This window comes from Delphinus delphis, chromosome 4, assembly GCF_949987515.2.
Source record: "Delphinus delphis chromosome 4, mDelDel1.2, whole genome shotgun sequence".
Taxonomy (NCBI): Eukaryota; Metazoa; Chordata; class Mammalia; order Artiodactyla; family Delphinidae; genus Delphinus; species Delphinus delphis.
In genome coordinates, this window is record NC_082686.1 from 137332003 (window position 1) to 137356784 (window position 24782).

A 24782-nucleotide genomic window follows, 5' to 3' on the forward strand; every position below is an offset into this window, starting at 1 on the left:
GTGTGTGTGTGTGTGTGTGTGTGTGGTGTGAGATACTGTGTATTTCAGAGAAAAGCCTAAGCTTAAAATGTCTCAAAATAAGATGTTAAAATGAATTCCCTGGTGGTCCAGTGGAATTCATTCCACTGCAGCGGGCGCGGATTTAATCCCTGGTCAGGGAACTAAGATTTTTCTTTAGCACGTCAGGATTGCAGCGTGCATGTGCATGCGGAAGGCACCGCCAAAAACAAAAAGACAAAAACAAACAAACAAACAAGAATGCTAAATTTGTTACTCTTACGTATTACCTTTAATCCACATCTTGGCTGATTAAATATCTTAGGAAAAAAATAACATCAAAGTATCAATGGGGCTTCTAACCTCCAATGATGCAGCCTCAACTGTACTGAGCCCTTAAATTCCTTCCAAGGCTGACCTCCTACCTCACCTTCCTGCAAATGCTTTTCCGTCCTCTCGTTGTGTTTCATGTTTGTCCTCCCTTCCAGACTCAGTTTATACCCTTCCTCTTCTGTGACATCTTCCCCCGGTAAGGCAGACTTCTGAGCTCTCATCCTCTGGGCTTTATACTGCACTTAATGCCTTTGCAACTTACTTGGAATTTCTCTTCTGCCAACCTTTTTTTTTTTTTTTTTCCTTTTGTATGTGGGAAGACAGCATGGTGTGGCCTGGCCCACCTCCATTATGTGGCCTCTTTTTTTTTAGGGTTTTGTAATACTTTTATGATATTATTAGTATTAAGCAAGACAACATTATTAATATTATTTAGAAATATCGTTAAGACCTAAATTCTGATAAACAAAAAGAGGAAGAGTTGACACATTAAGTAAATTAAAATAAAAAAAAATTATAGAGACCATAAATAAAGCTAAAAGGCAAACAACAGAATGGGAGAAAATATTTGTAATCTTTTGTCTTTTTCAATTGGGGTGTAGTTGTTTTACAATGTTGTGTTAATTTCCACTGTACAGTGAAGTGAAGTAGAGTTCCCTGGGCTATATAGCAAGTTCTCATTAGTAGTTCTCATTAGTAATCTGTTTTATACATATTAGTGTATATATGTTAATCCCAATCTCCCAATTCATTCCATCCCCCCTTTCCCCCCTTGGTGTCCATAAGTTTGTTCTCTACATCTGTGTCTCTATTTCTGCCTTGCAAACCAGTTCATCTGTACCATTTTTCTAGATTAATGTGGGCTTTTTTTCCCAGCAAGATTGTAAGCTTGGAGAGTCCATAGTGTCTGTGTGTGTGTGTGTGTGTGTGTGTGTGTGTGTGCGCGCGCGCGCATGTGTGACACTGACTGATTTTTTTTAAATGATTTCCTTACAGCTCTTGAGAAAGTCTATTTTACAAAGAGGAAAACCTGTGGTTGAAGGCTCTTTGGAGAAGAAACCCCCATTTGAGAAACCTAGCATTGAACAGGTAAAGAGATACAAGAGAAGCCCCTTTTTTAGTGCTTTAAGGCTGAACAAACGTTCTCATTTTCATCCTCATTGATGGCTTAGAGATGTTCAAGTCGGTAGGAATTGTCTTGGGCCCTTTGGATGTAATAAATGATCTAGCTTGTGTCTCTTAGGGTTGCTGAACGCTCAGAATTCACTGTGTGTTTGGGAAAGAAAAAAATTAATAGAGCATGTAGTTCGTCAGAACACATGAAATGGGCTGTTTCTTGGCGTTGATTTTGTTTGTTTGTTTTTGTGGTTCACGGGCTTCTCACGGTTGTGGCCTCTCCCGTTGCGGAGCACAGGCTCCGGACGCGCAAGCTCAGCGGCCACGGATCACGGGCCCAGCCGCTCCGCGGCATGTGGGATCTTCCCGTACCGGGGCACGAACCCGTGTCCCCTGCATCGGCAGGCGGACTCTCAACCACTGCGCCACCAGGGAAGCCCCGGTGTTGATGTTTTAAAATTAAGTCTTTGTCCCTCTGTTTGCACTGTTGAAAAGTCTATTGAGGCGAGGGAATTCAGGAGCAATGTGAAAAACATTGTAAGTCAACTAAAAAGCAAGCACAGAAAAGAAATGAGATTTTGTTTCCAGAAATTGGCTTCCTGGTACATTAAGATTCCTGCAAAGAAGCCGAGATTTACTTGGGGAATCTGTTGATATGTATAGACCTTTTCTATTAGGTGTTGTCAGGATTTCTCATCAGTATCAATTTTTTGGCCCATCATTGTTTGCCTAAGTAAATCTCAGATACTCTGGACTGAATTTCTTGATGAGAATAATTACAGAAGACATGATATCAGAAACAAATAAATGTATTTTATCAGTCAGTTTTTCATAGAAAAAATGTTGTCTCCAATCCCTACGAAATAAGAATCCATTATTCCTTTATTTGAAATTAAATTAGATGGGAGTGTTCTGAAGAAAGATTAAATTAATCCACAAATCCACAGATTATTATTTTAAAAGGCCATAATTTTGAATAAGAATTTTCTTTTGGTAGGTTTACTAAAACCGAAAGAGTGATAGTAAAAGTTCAAATTCTAGTGGTTTAGTTCAAAAATTAAAATTTTATGAATGTCAAAACATTATATTTATCCAAGAATCTCTTATGTGAGCTACTGTGTTGACAGTACAGCAAGAGTTATGCTGCAAAACAGCCGTATTTTATTGTTTATGGGGTTTTGATTTTTTCGGTCCGTGATTTTGAATTTTTCTTTAGCACGTCACGATTGCAGCAGGCATAGAATTGCAACTCACAGCCTCTGTGTCTTGTCACTTTTCATAGACTGTGATCTGGGGCATGATTCCTTCTGGGCATTCCTGTTTTCTAAGAGGGAAAAGGAAGAGGTTTTTGTGAATAGAGAAATGTCTTTTCTTTTGCTAATGACCACCAACGGGGCTGACTATGTGAGTGTTCAGGATTGCACAGCTGCGTGAATAAATTGCCTTTCCTCCTTTTAAGGGTGTGAATAACTTTGTACAGTACAAATTTAGTCACCTGCCATCCAAAGAAAGGCAAACAATAGTTGAGTTGGCAAAAATGTTCCTGAACCGCATCAACTATTGGCATCTGGAGGCTCCATCTCAACGAAGACTGCGATCCCCCAACGATGATATTTCTGGATACAAGGAGAACTATACAAGGTAAGCAGACGGCCGGTTCTTCTTCTTTGGCCCATAAAGTACACTGCAGACATAACACGGCTACTTGCCTCTGCAAGCAGAGGGTTGCCCAGTTATCACGGGACTCCATCAGTTAGAGAGAACGTCGAATTTAACTCCCCAGATTCCTACTCTTCATTCATAGCGTGATGTTTTGGAGGGTGAGGGATCCAAATCATCTAGACCTGAACTCTTTAATACGATAGTTGCCAGCCACATGTGGTCACTGAGCCCTTGAAGTGTGGCTGGCATGAGTGGAGATTTCTAAGACGGTACAAAAAAAGAATGTCAACTATTTCATTAATAGTTTAATAGATTTTTATATTGATTATGGGTTGAAATGGTAATATTTTGGAAATATTGAATTAAATAGAATATATTAAAGTTAATTTCACCCGTTTCTTTTTACTTTTTTAATGTGACTTACTGGGAAATTTAAACGTGTGGCTTACATTTACATGTGTGGCTTGCATGGTATTTCTATCGAGCACTGTTGATCTACATAATTATACTGACTCTGTCATTATTATATAGAGACATCATTAAAAAAAATAAGCAATGACCGTGAATATAATAGTGTTAAAATTTTTTTTTAAAGAAGGAAAGATCACCATAGTCCCAGCAGCATGGTATAAATAGTATCGTTATACATACTGTCTTACAGTCACTGTCCCTTTAAATAGATATTTTACGTTTGTTAGAATGAAAGAAAATACAAAATTTGCATCCTTTTTGTCCCCCATTCAGACGTTTTACTGGTTGTATTATAGTCTGTTGAATCGATGTACTGTAATTTACCTAATCATGTCCCTATTGGTGGACATCAAACATATTCCTGGATTACACATCCAAGAATTACACATTTTTCTAAAGTGGGAATTTATTTTTATTACTTATGACTTGCAGAATAATAGAATTGACTTAAGAGTCATAAACATGGGCCCTACAAAACAGAATGACTTACATTTATTTTTATTTAAGTAAGACAGTGACTTGTATTATCCATTCTGTTCACCTTTTTTATAACTTTTCCCATTTATATTTTATAGGCACATCAAGCTTGCTTCAGGGTCCCCCCCACAACCCCGATTTAAAATAGGCAGTGTTTTTTGACAGCTTGTAAAGACCACTTGTACCCAGGTTATTTTCTGTAACAGCGGATGACAAAGAGGAATGGGTGTAATTGAAGATAAGCTTTTCTCTCTGATCACTGACCTGATTTCATGAGTAAAACCCCCTTTCCCTCTTTTCTCCCCTTTTACAATATATACAATTTGAGTTATAAAGTATTTTATCTTAATAATTGTAAAATTTACAGATTTCTTCAAAATCAACTTTTTAAGTTATGTCTTCATTTTCACACCTTCATTTCAGAGTTTTATATTAACAGTAGTTCCTATAGCATCGTTACTCCTGTTTATGAGTTGAGATAATAGAACTCTCAAAAATACGTGTCTTTTAACTCCATCTGTGAACAACTGACAAAGCTGAATATCTGTCAGAGCCAAACCCCTGAAAATATTTGCCTCTCTTTTTGTTTGTTTTCATTTTTTTCTCTGTCTTTGTTTTTCTTTTCCTTTGGTCGTGCCAGCTTGTGGGATCTTAGTTCCCTCAACAGGGATTGAACCCGTGACCCCTGCAGTGGCAGCACGGAGTTCTAACCACTGGACCGCCAGGGAATTCCCAATATTTGCCGCCCTTAAGAGAGGAAAAATTGTTTCATCAAGAAGGAGAATTAATTGTGACGCAGCACGGGAGTTAATGCTGTATTTTAGAAAACAGAATAAAAATACTGTGTAGCACTTGGGAATTACCAAGAAATGGGCGGCACTTATGAAGACTCAAGGAGTCGTAAAGAATAGAAGTCGAGTTCTGGAATGAGCGATGGGTTTGAACCATGGCTCCATCCCTCCCCAGTTCTGTGTGTGTGTTAGAGCTCTCACCTCGCCTCCTGGACCTTCTGTTTCTTCCTCTGCCCGGTCCCATGGCTGTTGTGTGTCCCCTGAGGTGGCCCGTGCCTGGCGTCTGGCGCACAGCACAGGCGCTGGGAAGATGCTACTCATGCTTTCCCCCCAACCCACGCCCTCCAAAACTCAAGTCCCTGCCAGCGCGCGACTCTTCAGCTGGAGTGTGTGCAGTGGGATGAGAGGGTAGCGATTTGAGGGTCACTTTAGAAAGGGCTCCGAGAGACAGCCGCAGGGTCCTGGCTGGCCCCGCCTCCTCGCCCCAGCCGAGGGCGGAAGGGTGGAGTCCGATGTGGGGAAGGGAAGCGGCGAGGGGCTTGAGTGAGCCTGTCCTGCAACCTGCCGATTTCTAGGCCGGACGGAGATCAGGAGCCTCTGTAAATAATAAATAAGGGAATGAAGGTAGATATACCTCCCGTCTACCCCTCCTCCCCCGCCCCCCCACCCCCGGGCTTCCCCACCACCGCCGTGTTGAGGAAGAAAGGGAAGCAGAGAGGAACAACCTGTGAACATTATCACAAGCGAGACTTGTTTCGACCACGTGGGAATTTAAAAAACCACACGCCGCTGCGGCATGGTGTCTCACTGATACCATCTTCTCCAAAATAGGTCCTGTTACAGCTGCAGGCACCACGTGGCGTGTCAGTGAACCTCAGGAGTTGGACTGTTGGTTCAGCATGTAATTTACAGCAGTTGTAGCCATTAGGACCGAGGGGCGGAAAACTCGTGGAGTGCACATCAGCATGAAGATGGGGAGAAACAGGATTCTCTGTGGAAGAGAATAGACTCAGAAAACGATTATGTTCCTCACAAAGCTAACCTGTGAGGATCTAGCCAATAAAAAATTAAATGCAGACTGAACAGTAGAACTGCTTAAATTACTTATCCTCTCTGTTCTGACTTAAGGAAAAACGTAAATATTTTATATGTTAAAAATATCTGGTATATTAATGTTAATATACTTAACCATAATAATTTATATAAGTATATATTAAATATACCTTTATATGTCCCCCAGAAAACACTGTGGTGTTGGAAAAAAATCTGGACAAATATTTTGAAATTCCTCGAATTCCATGATGGTGTGCTAATATAATTTCACGAGGAAATAACTGGAAAATAAAGTGTCAAAGGAATACGACTTCTTACAATACATCTGACCAACAGAATATGCTAAAGGAAAGTGGCAAATAATTAGCCTTAGATTTTCAGTTGTGCAGACCTCAAAATTAGAGGTCATGCCTGTACTGGGGAGATGCCTTGTAAGAATACTGAGCAAGTTAGATATAACTAAATTGATTTTGGTGAAACAGTTGTATGTAACTACTGCTGTATGAGGTTATAGCCTGTCACCATGCTTCCTGGGCATTCATAATTAGGTGTGTAAATCTAGGGCAGTATTTATCACAGAGCGTGGCAAGAACAGTGGATTGGCGCTCGGGAATCCTAGCTTCTAGTGTGATTTCCAAAAGTAACTAGCCTTTAGTTTGGGAGAACTGGGAGAGGTCACTTAATTGCTGAAAACCTTAGGATTTTCAGTCCAGCAAGTACGTAGGATGACATGGTCTTCTGCAGTCAAGTTCTCCAATTCTGTTCACGTTTTAAAGAAAGCAGAGTGGTTGCAAATCACCACGATGCCGTTAAGAAGTCAGAGACAGTTGTTTGAACCATCAGTCAATTGCACGCCCATGCCGTCAGCGTTAGGCATACAAAGATCCCTGAGCTGTCCTTTCACTTCTTTGGAGAAGACCTGAAACCAGTCGTTTAGGTATAATCTTCTCCTCCAGGTTAGTCTTTGGGGGAGCGTGTGAGCAGTGACAAGGCACACATTCATTCCCGTTTCCTTCTTTCCGTCTCACCACACGCCTAGACTGTGTCATTTACTAGAGCAGTCCCCGAAACACCACACGCTGACTCATCTTCTGTCTTTTCATACTGTGCCCTTACAGATTTATAAAATAAGATTAGTCTTGCAAGTAAAAACAAAACTAAACTACAAAGTGTAAACTGAGGTCTATAAAAATGATTCTCAGAGGAAATGAATGGCAACCTATTATTTGAAAATTTTTACTAGATAATAATCTATGCTGCCTTCCTCTACTCTGGGGAGAGTGAATGACCTATTAAGCACTTTGGGACAACATTTTATGAATTTATGATAGTATTTATAACCTATCATTGCCATAGCAGAAAGAGCATCTGTCTTTAAGTAGGGTCTCTGACATCTGTGACCCCTATAGATGGAAATGCTCTTTTAGACACAAAATCAGCACTGCCGAATAGGATATAATATGATCCACAAAAGTGAGCCGCGTATGTGATTTAACATTTCCTCGTAGCTACATAAAAAAAATAAACACAGGACATTAATTTTGATAGTGTTTTATTCACCCAGTATATAAAAATATTATCACTTCACCATGGAATCAATATGAACAATTATTAATGATGTATTTTACTTTCGTATTTTTGGTACTAAGTCTTCCAAATCCAGTGTGTGTTTTATACTTAAAGCACATTTTAATTCATTCACTAAATTTTAAGTGGTTAAAGATAAATGGGGTTCTACCAAAACAGTAAAGTTTTGTTTAATGGAAAAATATTTCACAGCATTTCCATTTGAAAGGAAATTTTATTTATTTTATTTTTTCCTTTATGTATTTTTAAATTTCAGTATAGTTGATTTACAATGGTGTGTTAGTTTCAGGTGTACAGCAGAGTGATTCAGATATATTGATATATATAAATCTATTCTTTTTCAGATTCTTTTCCATTATGGTTTATCGTAGGCTAGTTCCCTGTGCTCTACAGTAGGCCCTTGTTGGTTGAAAGTAAATGTTAAGTTGATTAAAATTAAGTAACATTAAAAATGAAGCTCTTTGGGACTTCCCTGGTGGCGCAGTGGTTAATAATCCTCCTACCAATTCAGGGAACACAGGGTTTGAGCCCTGGTCTGGGAAGATCCCACATGCCGTGGAGCAACTAAGCCCATGCGCCACAACTACTGAGCCTGCGCTCTAGAGCCCGCAAACCACAACTACTGAGCCTGTGTGCCACAACTATTGAAGCCTGCGTGCCTAGAGCCCATGCTCCGCAACAAGAGAAGCCACCACAATGAGAAGCCTGCGCACCACAACAAAGAGTAGCCCCCTCTCGCCACAACTAGAGAAAGCCCGCACACAGCAACGAAGACCCAACACAGCCAAAACTTAAATAAATAAATAAATTTATGAAAAAAAAATTAAGCTCTTCAAGAAAACAAACTTATGGTTACCAAGGGCGAAAGGAGTGGGAGGGATAAATTAGGAGTTTGGGATTAACATATACACACTACTATATATAAAACAGATAAATAACAAAGTCCTACTGTATAGCACAGGGAACTATATTCAGTATTTTGTAATAACCTATAAGGGAAAAGAATCTGAAAAAGAATTATATATTCACATGTATGTATATACACATATGTGTATATATAAAACTGAATCACTTTGCTGTGCATCTGAAACTAATATAATATTGTAACCTAACTGTACTTCAATAAAAAAAAGAAGAAGAAAGAAAAAAAAGTAAGCTCTTCATTTGTACAAGTGCTGAGTAGTTACATGTGGCTGGTGGCTACTGTATCAGCACAGGTATACAACAGTCTCATCATCATAGAGGCTTTATTGGACAGTACTGGTCTAAATCCTTAAATCCTTATATATCTTCCATTGCAGCAGATTGGACATACTTCTAATATTGTTAACATTTACAAACAATCTTATGATAGCCTAAGTGTCATGAAATTGAACTGATGATTATGGTTTGTGATTATATTTGTAGTTTCATAATTAGTTCCCTGGGAGCTGGCCTCCCTTCAACTCCAAATATTTTAACTTCATTTAGTGGCCACAGGCTAACTTCCAGCAAAGATTGGCTTCGAAGGTGATGAATTTCTATGTGAAGTGCCTTATGGATTACAAAATCAGTGAACCTCCTAGCTCCTTCTGCTCCCAGGGTCGCTGTTTCCGACTTGACAAGATACAGTGCAGCCCTTAAGATGCCCATCTGGGTATTGTGTCATAAAATGACATTTGGGTGTGAATTATTAGGACAGAAAGGTTGAGAGGAGAACAGAAATAGTAGCAGGGTTTTAAGGTTAATTTTGAATCTAGGTAGATGAACTAACACTGATGAAAGGTTTCTTCCCCAAATATGAAACAGTCCCACCCCATACACAGGAGAACTAAGAAGTAATACAGAATAAGATAAAAAATAAGTCAAGAAGCATGAGTAAGTGAATATTGTTCCACTCTTTACTGAGGGGCTGACAGTTCATTGGGGTGTCCTTCAGCAGTTTGGGTGCATTGGAGCATGGCCCCCCGTCTTAAACAAGATCAGGAAGGCACACAGGGAGGAGAGGGTTTTATTTGGGGAAAGCAGTCCTGTCCTGGAAGAGGATGTTCGGGTCTGCTACCAAGGAGCGGGACCTGGGCAGTGAAGCCTCGACCCTTGACCCTGGTCTCTGCTGCCCTCTGCGCCCCACTGTGTGCCCATGTTGCTGGGAATTTCAGGGCTTGCATCTCCGGGTCACCCTGGAGAAGGTGGGTCCATTGTGGGTGGACGCTCATGTTTTAGCTTCTCTTGGCTCAACGAGCTTTCTAAATCATATGCTCTGCATAGCCCGTGCGCCCCAGAACTGTGATCAGGTGTCAGGAAAGCCCTGGTTTCCCTCTGGGAACTCCTCCAGCCCTGTGCAACGCTGAAATGCATTTTTGACTTTGAGTCTGAGTCATTGAAAACGTACCTAAGCAACAGATGGTGGAAGCTCATTACTTCCTGCGTTTTGACTGAGTTTTGAACAGTCTTGAAGATCTTTATCTTCCCACCAAAGCTGTGGAGGTATGTGAATGCTGCGTAGGCATTTTAAAGAAGCCTTAAATTTTACTTAGAGGATTAGATGGGGGAGTTCTGATTCTTCTGCAAAAGGGACTTCCTCGGTTTCCCCTTTCATTCCTCCTCCTATTTAAAGGACGCTGCAGAATGGAATGATTCTAGTAGAATTGGACCCACGTGGCTATGGCAGGGTGAGCTCACCGAATTCCCACGTTTTACTAGCTGGTGGTGATACTTCTGCTCGTCACTGCAGACCTGGCTTCTCCTGCTGAGGTTGATGATACAGAGTAGCCGTCCTTGGGTGTTCCACATGGTCTGGGGCTTAAGGGATACTGATGGCGTGCTCTCCTCTGGTTGCAGGTGGCTGTGTTACTGCAACGTGCCCCAGTTCTGTGACAGTCTGCCTCGGTACGAGACTGCCCAGGTGTTCGGGAGAACCTTGCTCCGCTCTGTCTTCACCGTGATGAGACGACAGCTCCTGGAACAGGCGAGGCAGGAAAAAGACAAACTGCCACTGGAGAAACGGACTCTAATCCTCACCCATTTCCCAAAGTAAGGGAGTGCTCTTGTGGGTCTTTGATGCAAGGGCTTAAGACTGATGGATACACAGCAAAGCCTGCCTCAGTGACAAATCAGGAGGGGTAGGAAAGAGGGACCCCATCTTTCTCAGCTCCCTCTGGGAGCCTCCATGGGTACTTTCCAGCCCATCTGAGATGAGCTTGACTCTGTACGACTGGTCCCTTAGCCTCGCCTCATTCCACCTGAGTCTCATGGGGCTGGGGGGTGGGGGTGGGGGGTGGGGGTGGGGGTGGTTGGGGGGGGAATGCTTTGTTTTGTATATTCAGCTGCCAGGATGCTAGTGGGGGGTGGGAAAGGTGGTGCAGAAGCCATTTCCATCTTCCCAGAAGTGGTGCAGGAGAAGTCAGGTGGCTGTTTCTTCCGTCCCACGTCTCCAGCCATTTCCTTTTTTTAATTTTTTGGCCCACCATGCGGCATGTGGGATCTTAGTTCCCCGACCAGGGATTGAACCCGCGCCCCTTGCGTTGGAAGCACGGAGTCTTAACCACTAGACCTCCAGGGAAGTCCCATCCAGCCCTTGCTAAGATTGGTGGATCAGTCCCATCTCAGCTAGAGTGAACTAGACCCCCAGAGCGGGGCCGGCCGGGAATAGAGACGCCTCCTTCAGAATGATCCTTGTTCCTGTGTACTCAGTTTCTTGTGGAATGTGCATGCTCTTGTGCACCTTTGCTTCTCACACCTGCCAGAACTCCAACATGTGAATAATCATTTAAATGTTTTTCAAATACACGCAACGTGTCAAAGGGATAGGAAGTTGCAGTGCCACACCATTGGCCTTGGAAATGAATTTTCAGTGCGAAGAACCCAGAATTTAAGCTAAGAGGCTGGGTGCTGGTGAGAGGCTGGGGGTGCAGGTGATGGCTTGTCATGGAGCAGTGACAGCAAGACAGGAAGGAGGCAGTTCATTCTGCCTGGAAGCACCGGTCTGCAGGGGTGGAAGGTATCACTTGAAAAGGCATTCTAGGTCTGATAGAGTTCTGCCATGGAGAACTGCGAGATAGCAGAGTTTCAGAGAGGAGCCATTATAGTCTTTGAGCAAAGATTGATGAAATCCTGTTTTATCTGAGAAACTGGATTTTTATTATTATTACTATTTCTGGTTTACCCAATTTGTATCTCAGGAAAGATGATAGTTTTAAGTTTTAAAAATAAGTGAGGCCCAGGGCTTCCCTGGTGGCGCAGTGGTTGAGAGTCCGCCTGCCGATGCAGGGGCCACGGGTTCGTGCCCCAGTCCGGGAGGATCCCACATGCCGCGGAGTGGCTGGGCCCGTGAGCCATGGCCGCTGAGCCTGCGCGTCCGGAGCCTGTGCTCCGCAACGGGAGAGGACACAACAGTGAGAGGCCCGTGTACGGCCAAAAAAAAAAAAAATAATAAGTGAGGCCCAAAACAAACAATAACAAAAATGGTTTTCTGATGAAAATGGACTGAACAATTTTTTTTTTTTTTTTGCAGTTTAACACGAATCTCAAACATTAGGTAGAGGATAATTCTAATGAGCTTTAGCTGAACGTCCAATATTTGAACATAAGTCCTAGCCACTTGATTTTCAGTATTTCCTGAAGGCAGCCAGCACACGAGACTGAGGCAGGACATGGACCCTTTGGTATCCTCCAGGGAGGAAGGTTCAGAAGCACTTAAACTGCAGTTTGAATGTTGCCCCTCAATGGGTAATGAACTCTGGGCAAGCTCATGTATTTCAGTGGCTGCCTTTTAACTGTTCTAAGCTTCTTTCCATAGAGATTAAAGCAGTTTTCTTATTTCTCTATTACATTTGCCACATAAGTAGCATTTCATGTGTTCAGATTATAGTAGTCGTTCTGTTTCTAAGCCAAGGGACAAAAAGGACCCCTCTCCCCTCCCCCCTCACACCTCTTGTGGTGCTTAAAGAGAAATTTTAATTACCTTGCATAGTAGCAATTCTTTTTCCCCCATAGCAAACTCAGTTTGCTTCTTGCAGGTATTTGCTAATTATAGTGTTATGTTCGTTCAGCCCATAGTTCTGGCGCGCTTATGCTGTTCAGCTGAAAAATCAGTGTTGCTTTCTTTTTATCTCTGTTACTAATGGTAGGGTAAAGCTACCACCCACTTCTCCTTTTAAATCCCTTTTCATTGAATCTGACAACATTTGAGGCTGTTAGGGATTTATACCTGCAGATTTGGCGGCAGAATCTCATACTGAAGCCGGAGGTGCCATTTGTGTCTTGGGCACCAGCTCAAGGGAAGGGCTGCAGACTGCTTCTCACACCTGGTGAGGTCGCCGTGCTTCTCAGATGCATCTTCAGAGCTTACATCCTTATCTTCCTGCTCTTCATATGTTGCCGCTTCTTCTGCTTGGCTTTAACATGTGCCTTTCCCCGACGCCACCCCCATCCACCTATTTACACGGTTGTTTTTAAAAACTTTAGTATCTGCATTTCATTCTAAAAGTGATAAATGGACATGTTGATGAAAATTTGATTCACAGGGAACAAAGAAGCAAAAGACCACTATAACCCTACCACTGTGATATACTTTTTGTGCTTTTAGATACTTCAGTTTTTTCTCCGTGTACTGCGTTCTTTTATTCTATATATAATTTTGTATCCTCTGTATATAAAACAAGCGTTTTCTCATAGCATTAGATGAGCCTGTTCTTTATTTTATTGAAATAACTAAATGTATGTATGTGTATATATATATATGTATGTGTGTATATATATATATATATATAAAATATAACACACACATGATTATTTTCCTAAATTATTAATGGCATTCTTCTTTGGTGAGTCTCTTTAGGGCTTTGTGAAGTGTTCCCATTATATAATTACTGATAAAGAAGGAGCCTGGAAAAGGAAAGGAAATTTACTTCTGTGATAAAGGGCAGTTGGGGAAATCTTGAGGGCTGTGTGAGGTGAAGGCAGGGTCTGCTTAGCACAAGGGGGAAATGCACCGAGAACCTTCCGTCTTGTCAGCAAGGTCAGAATGTGACCTTAGTAAGGATTTTACCTCCTGTTGCTGTCAGTCTTTCTGTGTTAGATAAGAAACATACTAAAGTGTTTTAAAGAATAAGTTAATGGTGGCTTGCTTGGCAAAAGGTGACTCATGTCGTTTCTGTAAACCATGAATTACACAACTGAGTGCAGGTAGATGTTCACGCAAATGGTACCTTATTCTTAAATCTTCTGAGTATGAACAGCAAGTCAGAAGACCCTCAGGACCTTTCCCCACCTGTCTTCACTTCCAAAAACGCAACCTCTCCCACCCCGAGACCTTCTGAAGTCTTGCCGGATTTGATTAATGAGAAGACTAGTGGCACTTTCAGTAATTGTGATGATGATGATGATGATGATGTTAATGTAGGTCCTTGATCAGTTGTCCATACTTGGTCTGTTTCTCAGTTCAAGTTTTAAGGTAACTTGACACCTTTATAAAGGTAACATAACACATGGGCTATACATTATCATAGCTTTAGGGGTGGGGGCAGGTCCCCCAAAGCAAATCCATTTATAAAGACTGTAAGTAGTCTTACGTATGTTTTGTTGCCAAATGGATTAGGGAAAATACTTTTTTTAAGGGCTTTTGGATTTCAGAATTTCAGAGACAGGATAGTAGACGTATATACTAGCTAAACTTTATTACATCATTGCAGTGTAAACTTCTTGAGGGCAAGACGAGGTTGTGTTCCCTCTACCCTCCAGCACCTGGCACAGCACCTGGCATGTGGTGGGCATTCAGTCTTTGTTGAGTGAATGAATGAGCACTTCCTAAGGGGTCATCACCATTTGAAGCATGACATTAGTGTACTCCTCACTACCATCTTCTGCAGGAGTTACTGTTGATATTTCCATTTTATAAAAGTGGAACCAAGGAAGAGGAAAGTTAAGAACTTGTTCCAAGCTCACACAAATAATAAGTGGTGAGTTTGGTAATTGGATTTTAGAACCCAAGCTCTTAGCCATTATTCTGTACCCCTCCGTGAGAATTAATGTACCTTAAAAAGAGGCTTTCAGGAAGACATTCCAGTACTAGAAGTATAGATTTGTGTTGGTATTTTAATCATAGTTCTTCTATTTTGGGGCACATAAGAACTGTCCAAGGTACTTATCAAAAATCAGTTGCCCAGACCATTCTCCCAGACTCCGATTCAGTAAGCTTAGGTGGGGTTTGGGTATCTATACTCTTACCAAGGTATTCGGGTGATTTCTGTGGGCCCCCAAAACTTGAGATCTGTTTGTTTATAACACGACAGGAAATATAACGTAGTAATTAATCACACGTTCTGATCTTGGCCCTGCAATTTACTGGTTGTGGGACTTTGTACCAGTTATTGAGCCTCTCTGTGCCCTAAGTCTTTCCATCTGTAAAATGGGTACAATAATGGATCCTATCTCATAGGTTGTTAGGAAGATCAAATGAGTTAATATACACCAACTACTTAGAGCGGTGTCTATCCTATAGTAAGAGCTATGTATGTGTGTGATAAATAAAAATAAAATACGTAACTCATTGGGTTGATGTGAAGATTCAATAAGAAGTTCTTACCCAGAGAAAACCATAATTCAAAAAGACACATGCACCCCAATGTTCATAGCAGTGCTGTTTACAATAGCCAGGACAGGGAAGCAACCTAAATGTCCATCAACAGAGGAATGGATAAAGGAGACATGGTACATATATCCAATGGAATATTACTCAGCCATAAAAAGGAATGAAATTGGGTCATTTGTAGAGTCATGGATGGACCTACAGAGTGTCATACTGAGTGAAGTAAGTCAGAAAGAGAAAAACAAAATACTGTATATTAAGGCATATATGTGGAATCTAGAAAAATGGTATAGATGATCTTATTTGCAAAGCAGAAATAGAGACACAGAAGTAGAGAACAAATGTATGGATACCAAGGGGGAAAAAGGGGGCTGGTGGGAGGAATTGGGAGATTGGGATTGACACATATACACTATTGATATTATGTATAAAATAGGTAACTAATGAGAACATACTGTGTAGCACAGGGAACTCTACTTAATGCACTGTGGTGACCTAAATGGGAAGGAAATCCAAAAAAGAGGGGATATATGTATATGTATAGCTGATTCATTTTGCTGTACAGTAGAAACTAACATAACATTGTAAAGCAACTATACTCCGATAAAAATTAATTAAAAAAAAAAAAAAGAAGTTCTTAGGACAGTGCAGGCACATGGCAAGGATTCCATAAATACTATAGCGGCTTTTGTGATGGAAATGATGGTGACAGTGACCGCTCTGTGGAGGGCTGGAATCTGGTTCTGAGATTCCCTGAGGGGGACTGGGTGGAATCCATTTCCACTGATGTAATGCTCCGTGTAGTCTAGCTCGTATCTATCTATGCAGAGCCCAAAGAGAATACATCTGTAGAAATGCATTCTGTTATTAGAATATACCAGGGCTGCCCAACTAAATCATCACTTGAGTCATAATTGACTAGCATATTTCTTCTTTTTTTTTTTTTTTTTGCGGTACACAGGTCCTTTCACTGTTGTGGCCTCTCCCGTTGCGGAGCACAGGCTCCGGACGCGCAGGCTCAGTGGCCATGGCTCACGGGCCCAGCCGCTCCGCGGCATGTGGGATCCTCCCGGACCGGGGCACAAACCCGTGTCCCCTGCATTGGCAGGCGGACTCTCAACCACTGTGCCACCAGGGAAGCCCCTTGACTAGCATATTTCTAAATTGAAGATGGGATGCTGGTGTTCATGTGATTGCCGTGGGTGGTCAGGGCTTTTGTCCCTCTAGTAATGCATTAGTTTTGACCTCATGCTTGCCTTTACTCTTGTGCCTAGGTTTCTGTCCATGTTAGAAGAAGAAGTTTATAGTCAAAACTCTCCCATCTGGGATCAGGATTTTCTCTCAGCTTCTTCCAGAACCAGCCAGCTAGGAATCCAAACAGGTAAAAAAAAATTTTTTTTTGCATAAATCAAAAAACAACCAGGAAGTGTTCGTTACAGTTCACTCTGCATTTATTTGTGTTTTTCATCAAGAATTGAAGACTAGCACCAGCAAAAAAAAAGTAAAAGCTCTGGCAAACCTTGCATCTACATCTCTGTTGGTGAGGAGAGCAGGTGCAAACCAAACAGTTAAAATAACAACAGCTGCTGCGCCTGCTGTGGGAGTTTGCTCAGCCCGCGCCCCACAGCTGTACGGGAGGTTTAAACCCAGGCGGCTCAGGTCTGCAGTCAATGCTGGATCTTTTTGAAGACACTTACAGTCTCGGTCAATGGCCATATATGCCCAGGAATGGTGTCTCCGTCTGGTTTCTGAATCTGTGGGGTCTGGTTTGGGCATCAAGTTGCTCTCGTGGATAATGGTAGGATAGTGAGTCTCAGGACGTGAAGTGGGGTCAGGGCGTCAGCTGGCATTGCCTCGGGTCAGCCAGTGGCCTCAGCGAGCACTTTGTGAGGAAGGAAGATGTGTAACTCCTGGAGTCACACTGACCCTAGAAAGAGGGTCTGAATTCCTGCCTTGGATGCTCGGCAAATTTGGAGAAGTTTGGCAAGAGATGCCAAAGCAGTAATTTGTATGTGGCCTTGGGGAAAGATAGAATGCAGAATTTTGATGTCGAGTTTTTAGTAGATCTAGTTCAATGCGTCACACGGGGGCTCTTAAGTATTGCCTCCAGCAAAGGGTAATTTTATTCTCGCCTTTCCCCCACCCCCCAATTTTTTAAATTGAATACATACAGTGAAAGGCAACCTTTTTAGTATGTGGTTCTGTGAATGTTGGCAAACACACGTAGTTAGTTGTGTAACTACCACTACCATCAGAATATAGGAAAAAAATATATAGGACAACTGCGTCACCCCAGAAAATTCCCTTGTACCCCTTCTGTAGTCCATTCAGTGCTCTAACCTCCAGCTTCGGCAACCACTGATTTGTTTTTTGTCCCTGTAGTTTTGCCTTTTCTAGAATGCCGTATGAGTGGAATCCTAGCGTTCTGACTGGCTTCTTTCACTCAGCATACTGCATTTGAGAAGGTGATTAAAACTTTTTTTTCATCTAGACCCCAAGTTTGGATGCATATAATTAAATCCTTCCAAGCAGAGTACTTAGGGAATGAGGTATTTTGGTTTGGATCAAACCATCTTTGCTTGGCTTCTTGTTACCAGAAACATCTTTTGTGCTGTTTTTTCACCTTAAGTCATAGAATATAATTTCATGTTTCTCTGGTTCAAAACCTGTAGCGCTCTGGGGCTTTTCTGTGCATGGACAGAACTCCAGACCTGAGTGTCAGCATTTCCTGCACGTGCTCTGTGTAGCACCTGGGCATGTGTTCTGTATTTCTCTCTCTGTCCCCATGTTGTTCACTTTGTCTCTGTCTTTATCTTACCTAACTTTCAAATGGCATCTCTCCCACAAACTCTTTCCTGATTCTCCCCATGCCTTCCAGTAAGGGCTGGATCTCCTTTCTTCCGAATGTTCGTGGAAGCTTGATAACATCCTATCGCCGGTTGTTTAACTTGGCAGCACCGTGGCATCACCCATGTGATGTAAAATACTACTGGTTTCGAATAGTGTTATTTATTTGTGGTATGATTAATTATAGAACTTTATTAATTTGGGATGCTGTCAAGGAAGGGAAGAAAATATATTAAAAATCTAGAAGAATTAAAAAAAAAGTTTAGAAACCACCTAAATTTATAGCCTGACTCTTAGTGACTCAGTAAAATATGCCATATAGAGGTTCTTGTTTCAATAAATAGTTAAGAATTGCTTCTATCCGTTTTTGCCAGTAGATGCTTCTGTATGTTTGAAAATAATTTCCTTCTTTCCCACAATTATCTCCTGATTTTCTACAGTATTTATGGCACTGGTTTAGATACTGAGAATAGCTATAAATAAAACAAAATGATTTATTTTAAGGAAAAAAAAAATACTACTGATCTCTGAGGCCCGTCCCAAGAGGGTGTGATGTAACTGGCCAAGGGCATGGCCTGGACGTGGCCAAGGACGTGGGCTGGACATCGAGACTTTAAAAACTCCTCAGGTGACCTGATGTGCAGCAGTCTGAGTCACACAGCACTCACCTCATGCTACCCTCGCCCCCTTTTCTCTGTACGTCTCTGTCTCCTATGAGGGTGACTGCTGCATGGTCAGAGACCCAGTTTTGCCACGAGAATAGCTGATACTTCCAGTAAGTGCTCGCCCTGAGGTTTGCTTCCTGTCTTTGAGCCTTAGCACAGACCATGAGAAGCTGGTGTGATTATCCCCTTTATGTGGATGAGAAATGAGAGCTCAGAGAGGAGCAACCAGTTGCCCAAAGGCAGAGCTCGTGAGTGATGGGACTGGGCTTCACACTGGGTCTAATTCCTGTCTCTTGCCCTGTGTTAAGAGCCAGAGCTCTAACCGCTGCTCTGCACGGCCCCAGTGTGCTTTGCAAATGTGCAGGCGAGCGCATGTGGAAGGAATGAGTGAAGAACATGGGCCGGGGACACCAGAGCTATTTGTCAGGGTCATCTTAGTTCTTTTCTGGAGGGACTTCTGGAGAGGATTCCTCTCTGGGTGAAGACTTCCCTTGACCCTCACCTGCTCAAGATGCCTCCCAGTCTGTCCCACTTCCATTGTGTTGTCTGTCATCACACAAGATGGAGAAGGCGGGACGTCTCTGACCCTCTGGGGATTTCAGATTCATCTCTGTGTCTCAGGTTGTCACCCAGTTCAGCTGGTTTGTCAGTATTACCTGCCGCCGTCGGAAGCAGGCTGTCTTCTCCTGTTCTGCTGTAATTGCAGTGTGTTCTCTGGGGGAAGAGAAAAGTGTAATCACCTACTTAATTGGCATGTCTGCACATCTATGCAACTGTGATAAATGACATTCATAATGATGGCCCTGAACTTTTGCAAGGTACTCAGATGTCTTCTGAATCACCAGAGCTTCCCCTTTGTGTAGAATCGCTCCAGTGTACTTAGAAATTCAGAAGGCTTGTGTGCTGGGAGGAAAGCCGTACAGCCTGGTGCTTTAGTATATTCTGATCCCCCGTTTTTTTCTTTTTCTTCTGGGGGTGATGGTTTCCTCACCTATGTTTTATTTATTTTTATTTAAAAATTTTTTTTATTGTAATGACCTATATGGGAAAAGGATCTAACAAAGAGTGGGTATATGTAGATGTATAACTGATTCACTTTGCTGTACGCCTGAAACTAACACAACATTGTGAATCAGTATATTCTGATTCTTTACATACCAACTGCTGTCCAGTTAGGATCGCTGTGGGTCCATGTCTCTCCGTGGCTTGGTTTACTTACTCCATCACTCTCTTGGCTACGGGGAAAGTCCCCCGTAGACCACACTGTGGCGGCCTTGACACCAAGATGAATGTGCTCTCTGGGCATCTGTCTGCACTGAGAATGTCCGTGTCCCTCATCAGTCTCACCTCATCAGCTACGGATCAGCAATCACACTAGCACACAACGTCCTACTTCCTATGAAGGCCTTTTTGAAAAAAGGCAAAACAAAAAGGTTTTGTTTGGAAATACTCTCGAACTTGCAGAAAAGTTACGAAACTAGGACAAAGCAGTCCTGTGTGCTGTATGTTCTTTGTTTAATTGTTAACATTTGCCATACTTGCTTCATCATTTCTCCTGTTTCTCTGTCTCTGCCTCGCTCCATAAATATGTGTGTGTATATGTATGTTTTTTGTCTTCTAAACTATTTGAAAGTTACAAACGTCATGCCCCTCTACTGGCTTCAGTGGGTATCTCTTAAGAGCAAGGACGTTTTCTTATTTAACCGCAGTATAGTTATCGAAGTAAGGGATTTTAACCTTGATGCAATATTATTATCTAATCTATGTGCTATTTTCCATTTTGCCCCCATCTCAGTGATGTGGTTTATGGCAATTTCTGTGTCACATCGGGAGGCACGTAACGTTGGCCTCTCCCATTATTGCTGGTGTGCAGTTTGATCACTGGCTTAGGGTGGGCTTTAGGAGGTTTCTCCGCTGCAGTGTTACCATTTCTCCTTTTGTAATAAAAAGAACAAAAGTACTTTTGTGGGGAGATACTTTGAGACTATCCTGTCTTTATCAAAATTCTATTCATTGGGACTTCCCTGGTGATGCAGTGGTTAAGAATCCGCCTGCCAATGCAGGGGACGCGGGTTTGAGCCCTGGTCGGGGAAGATCCCACATGCCGTGGAGCAGCTAAGCCCGTGCGCCACAACTACTGAGCCTACGTGCCACAACTACTGAAGCCTGCGCACCTAGAGCCCGTGCTGCACAACAAGAGAAGCCACCGCAATGAGAAGCCCATGCACTGCAACAAAGAGTAGCTCCCACTTGCCACAACTAGAGAAAGCCCGAGTGCAGCAACGAAGACCCAGCGCAGCCAAAAATAAATAAAAATAAATATTAAAAAAATTATATTCACAGGGTTTAGACTGTACAGATGATTCTTCCCTGAATCAATTATTATATACTGGCTGCTTCCCCCAGCCCCTGCCAACTTCCATCATTCCCTTCTTATTTGTTGGAATTCTCCTGTACGAAGAGTTTCACCTTCTCCCCACTTATTTATTTATGATTTTATCAATTTGGACTTGGATATCTTTATTCTATCCAATGGGTTATAATCCAACCCTGTCTTTCTTATCATGCTCACATTGGCCCCATAGTTTTTATTTTAAAGATGACTTCTTTGGGGTGATGGGCAGGAATGGGATGGTGTCATGTGCACTTGGTTCCTTATTGCCTAAGAAAGAAGTCATTTAATACCTTCTTTTCCTTTTCCTGGGGGCAGTTATCAATCCACCTCCTGTGGCCGGGACAGTTACCTTCAATTCAAACTCAGCTTCCCTTGAGCAACAGAATGGAGGGAGCAACAGTCCTTCCTGTAAAGGTGCTTCGGGGCTTGAGGCAAACCCAGGTAAGCTCTTTGAGGGCATCATAGAGGACTACGATTTGCCCTAGAAGCTTTATTATCTGAGGAGTGCCAAAGGTAGACTTCGAACAGATTGTACATGTCCAGGATCTCAATGGTTGGAACTCAAGTTGAGCTGTATTGGTTAGTTATTGCTGTGTAACAAACCCACTCAAAATTCAGAGTCTTAAAACTGTAATCTTTTATTATCATAGCTCACTCATCTTGTGTGTTGCCTGGGAGGTGGCTAATCCCAGCTAGTCTCCTTCAGGCTGGGCTTGCATATTTCTCATCCTCCTTCTAGGACCATTGGGTTTCTTCACCTTCCCTTGGGGCAGAATATGTCCCTATTATGGTGGCAGAAGCAGCAGAAAGCAAGAAGAAATACACTTTCTTGAAGCCTAAGCTCGGAACTGGTACCCCATCACACCTGCCTCATTTTGTCATCTAAAGCTAATCACATGGTCAAACTCAAGAGTAAAGGGGTGGGGAAATGTACCCTACTCCTTTTATAGGAAGAACTGCAAAATCACATGGCAGAGCATGGATACAGGAGGGGAAAGAATTTGGCCTTGAATGTAATCTGCCGTGTGGGCAAAAACATCTCTTAATCCTAAAGGCATTTCACAGTTGCAGGATGTTTTGAAGGTTGCATTTCTGTCCACAGGCTTGACCTCAGACAAATCTTGGGCATGACCAAAGTTTGACATTCAAGAAATGACATAAAAGGGGGAGAGAAGAGGATTTTGAATGAAGTACTAAGCATTTAGCATTGGTGCCACCACTGTCTCTCCCACGTCCAAGGGAGACATCACTAATTAATCTGGAAACTCTTTGCCAGTGAACTTGGATGCAGCCTAAGATGCTTTCTTATCACATCACTATTAGCAATCTATCAAGTTTGGGGTATATTGGGTATAAGCCTCAACTCCAAAATAAATAGTTCACAGTGTTAATCTTGGGGCATCTTGGAATTTGAAGGCTTCTTGGTCAAATGACTGAAAATATTCTCACTCACCTCCAATCACAACAAGTAAAAAGTTATGAAAACAAGAACTCAACCAAAACTGTTTAGTAAGTAACATATAATATTTGGAGAAGCATCTTGTATAGACGAGATACTTGACATTGCTGTGCTTCTTTTTAGCTAAAGTTGATGGGAATGCTCTATGGAACATGCTTAGTGGGATTCATACCTGAGGAATAAATTAGATTTGAACATCTAAAAATTGAAAAAATTTTAATTGTAAAAATAAATGCATTGTGACAGAAGGAAAAAAAAGAAAGAAAGAAAAACCAAACATGATAGTGGAAGGGACAGAAAGCCACCATGTAATCTAAGGAGGAAGGTGGGAGAGAGTTCTCCTTGCCTTCGCCTGGCCTTTCCCAGCACGTAACATGTTGAGAGTATACCTACTTCAAAGGCCAGTGGCCCTACTCACTTTGTGAGGCATCATTTTAAGGCAAAAAAGCATTGTGAGAGATAGTGAGGGTCATTTTGTGATTAAAAAAATTAAATTCACCGGGAAAATAGAACAGTTCATAGGCTTCCCTGGTGGCACAGTGGTTGAGAGTCCGCCTGCCGATGCAGGGGACACGGGTTCGTGCCCCGGTCCGGGAAGATCCCACATGCCACGGAGCGGCTGGGCCCGTGAGCCATGGCCGTTGAGCCTGCGCATCCGGAGCCTGTGCTCCGCAACGGGAGAGGCCACAACAGTGAGAGGCCCGCGTACCGCAAAAATAAAACAACAACAACAACAAAAACCAAAACAATTCATGAGTATATTTCAAATATATAGACATATATACATGACATGCATATGACCACGTATATCTATACATACATACATGCAAACATATATGAAGAGGGAGAATTAACAGAACTGCAAAGAGAAATAATCACTTCAAACCAACCAACAGTTGAAGTCTGGAAGAAACATCTCTGATTCATTCATAGATCAAGCAGACAAAACTGTCAGTAAGGACAGAAGCCCTGCAAACACGATCAACAAGATTAATCTAACATATGTGTAGAGAGCACTCAAAATTGGAAAAAGGCACATTCTTTCCAAGAAGACACTTAATTTACAAATAATTGGTCAAGTCTTCGTCCATAAAGCAAGTTTTGAAAAATTTTGACCTTTGGTATCATATGGACCATGTTCTCTGACCACAAAGTGATAACTAGACTCACCCCTTAATATGCAAATGAAGAGACACATGCTTTAATAACTCATATATCAAGTTAAAAAATGACCATGGAAAATAGAAACTATTTAGAATAGATCTACGGTTGGCAGTTACTGTGAGGCCTCCTCCCTTCTCTCTCCTGCCTTCCACTGTGCCCCTCCCCTGGTACCTGGAGGGTTGACGTCCACACCTGTCAGTGTTATTAGAAAATTAGCTGGATTGGTTGGCATGTGCTTTGTGGTCAAAATAACCCATCGTTTACCCTTTTATTTTGATCTTCAAGGAGAAAAGAGGAAAATGAATGACTCTCATGTTTTGGAGGAGGCCAAGAAACCCCGAGTGATGGGCGATATTCCACTGGAATTAATCCACGAGGTCATGTCCACCATCACGGACCCTGCAGCGATGCTCGGGCCAGAGGTCAGCAGGGTGAACCTAGGCAGCCAGCTGGTGGACCCCTTCTACTCTCCGGGCCACTCCAGCTGTTGGGAATGGGGATGGTATTGCCAAGATAGAGCATGTCACGCTACCCTGGTTTGCATTTTGCCTGGTGGTCCGGGTTGGAAAGGCAAGAAAAGCTGATGGAGAGCTGATTCCCCTTGATGACTGTCAGATCACGGGGAAACACAATCTCACGCAGCTGAAGGCATTTCTCCTTCAACTTTTTATCTTGAAAAATTTAAACCCTCATAAATGTTGCAAAAAACTCCATGATAAAGATCCAGAGACTCTTTATTTAGATTCACCAATTGTTAACATGCCTCATTTACTTTCCCTCTGTCGCGCTCTCTCTCCTGTGAAGCATTAGGAACCATTTCAGAATTCAATACAGATGTCATAACACTTCACCCCTAACTATATTTGCATGTATCTCCTAAGACTGAGACTGTTCATTCACATTACCTCAATGCAGTTATCACCTCCAGCAAATTTAGCCAGGTTACAGTATTATCTAATGTATGGGTTGGCAGTCTACAGCCTGCGGGCCAAATCCAACCCACTTGCTGGTTTTGTAAATAAAGTTTAATTGAAGTGTATTGTCTGTGTCTGCCTTGCACTACAAAAGCAGATCTGAATTATTAAGATAGGGGAAGACTGACTGCAAAGCCTAAGATAGTTGTCCCCTGGCCCTTTATAGAAAAGTTTGCTTAGACAAAGTTATATTAGACCGTTGGCCTAATATACAGCCCATATCC

At 42.2% G+C, this 24782-nt stretch overlaps 1 protein-coding gene across 2 annotated transcripts in view; it reads left to right on the forward strand.

Annotated features, from left to right (window-relative positions):
* KAT2B (lysine acetyltransferase 2B) overlaps nt 1-24782 on the forward strand; it is a 103437-nt gene that overhangs the window by 53548 nt on the left and 25107 nt on the right. For both annotated transcript variants that reach the window (XM_060011535.1, XM_060011536.1), the window contains exons 4-9: nt 1327-1419; nt 2906-3087; nt 10308-10499; nt 16329-16435; nt 21277-21402; nt 23870-24006. In XM_060011535.1, coding sequence (XP_059867518.1) covers nt 1327-1419; nt 2906-3087; nt 10308-10499; nt 16329-16435; nt 21277-21402; nt 23870-24006 — 837 coding nt within the window. The remainder of the gene's footprint in view (nt 1-1326; nt 1420-2905; nt 3088-10307; nt 10500-16328; nt 16436-21276; nt 21403-23869; nt 24007-24782) is intronic.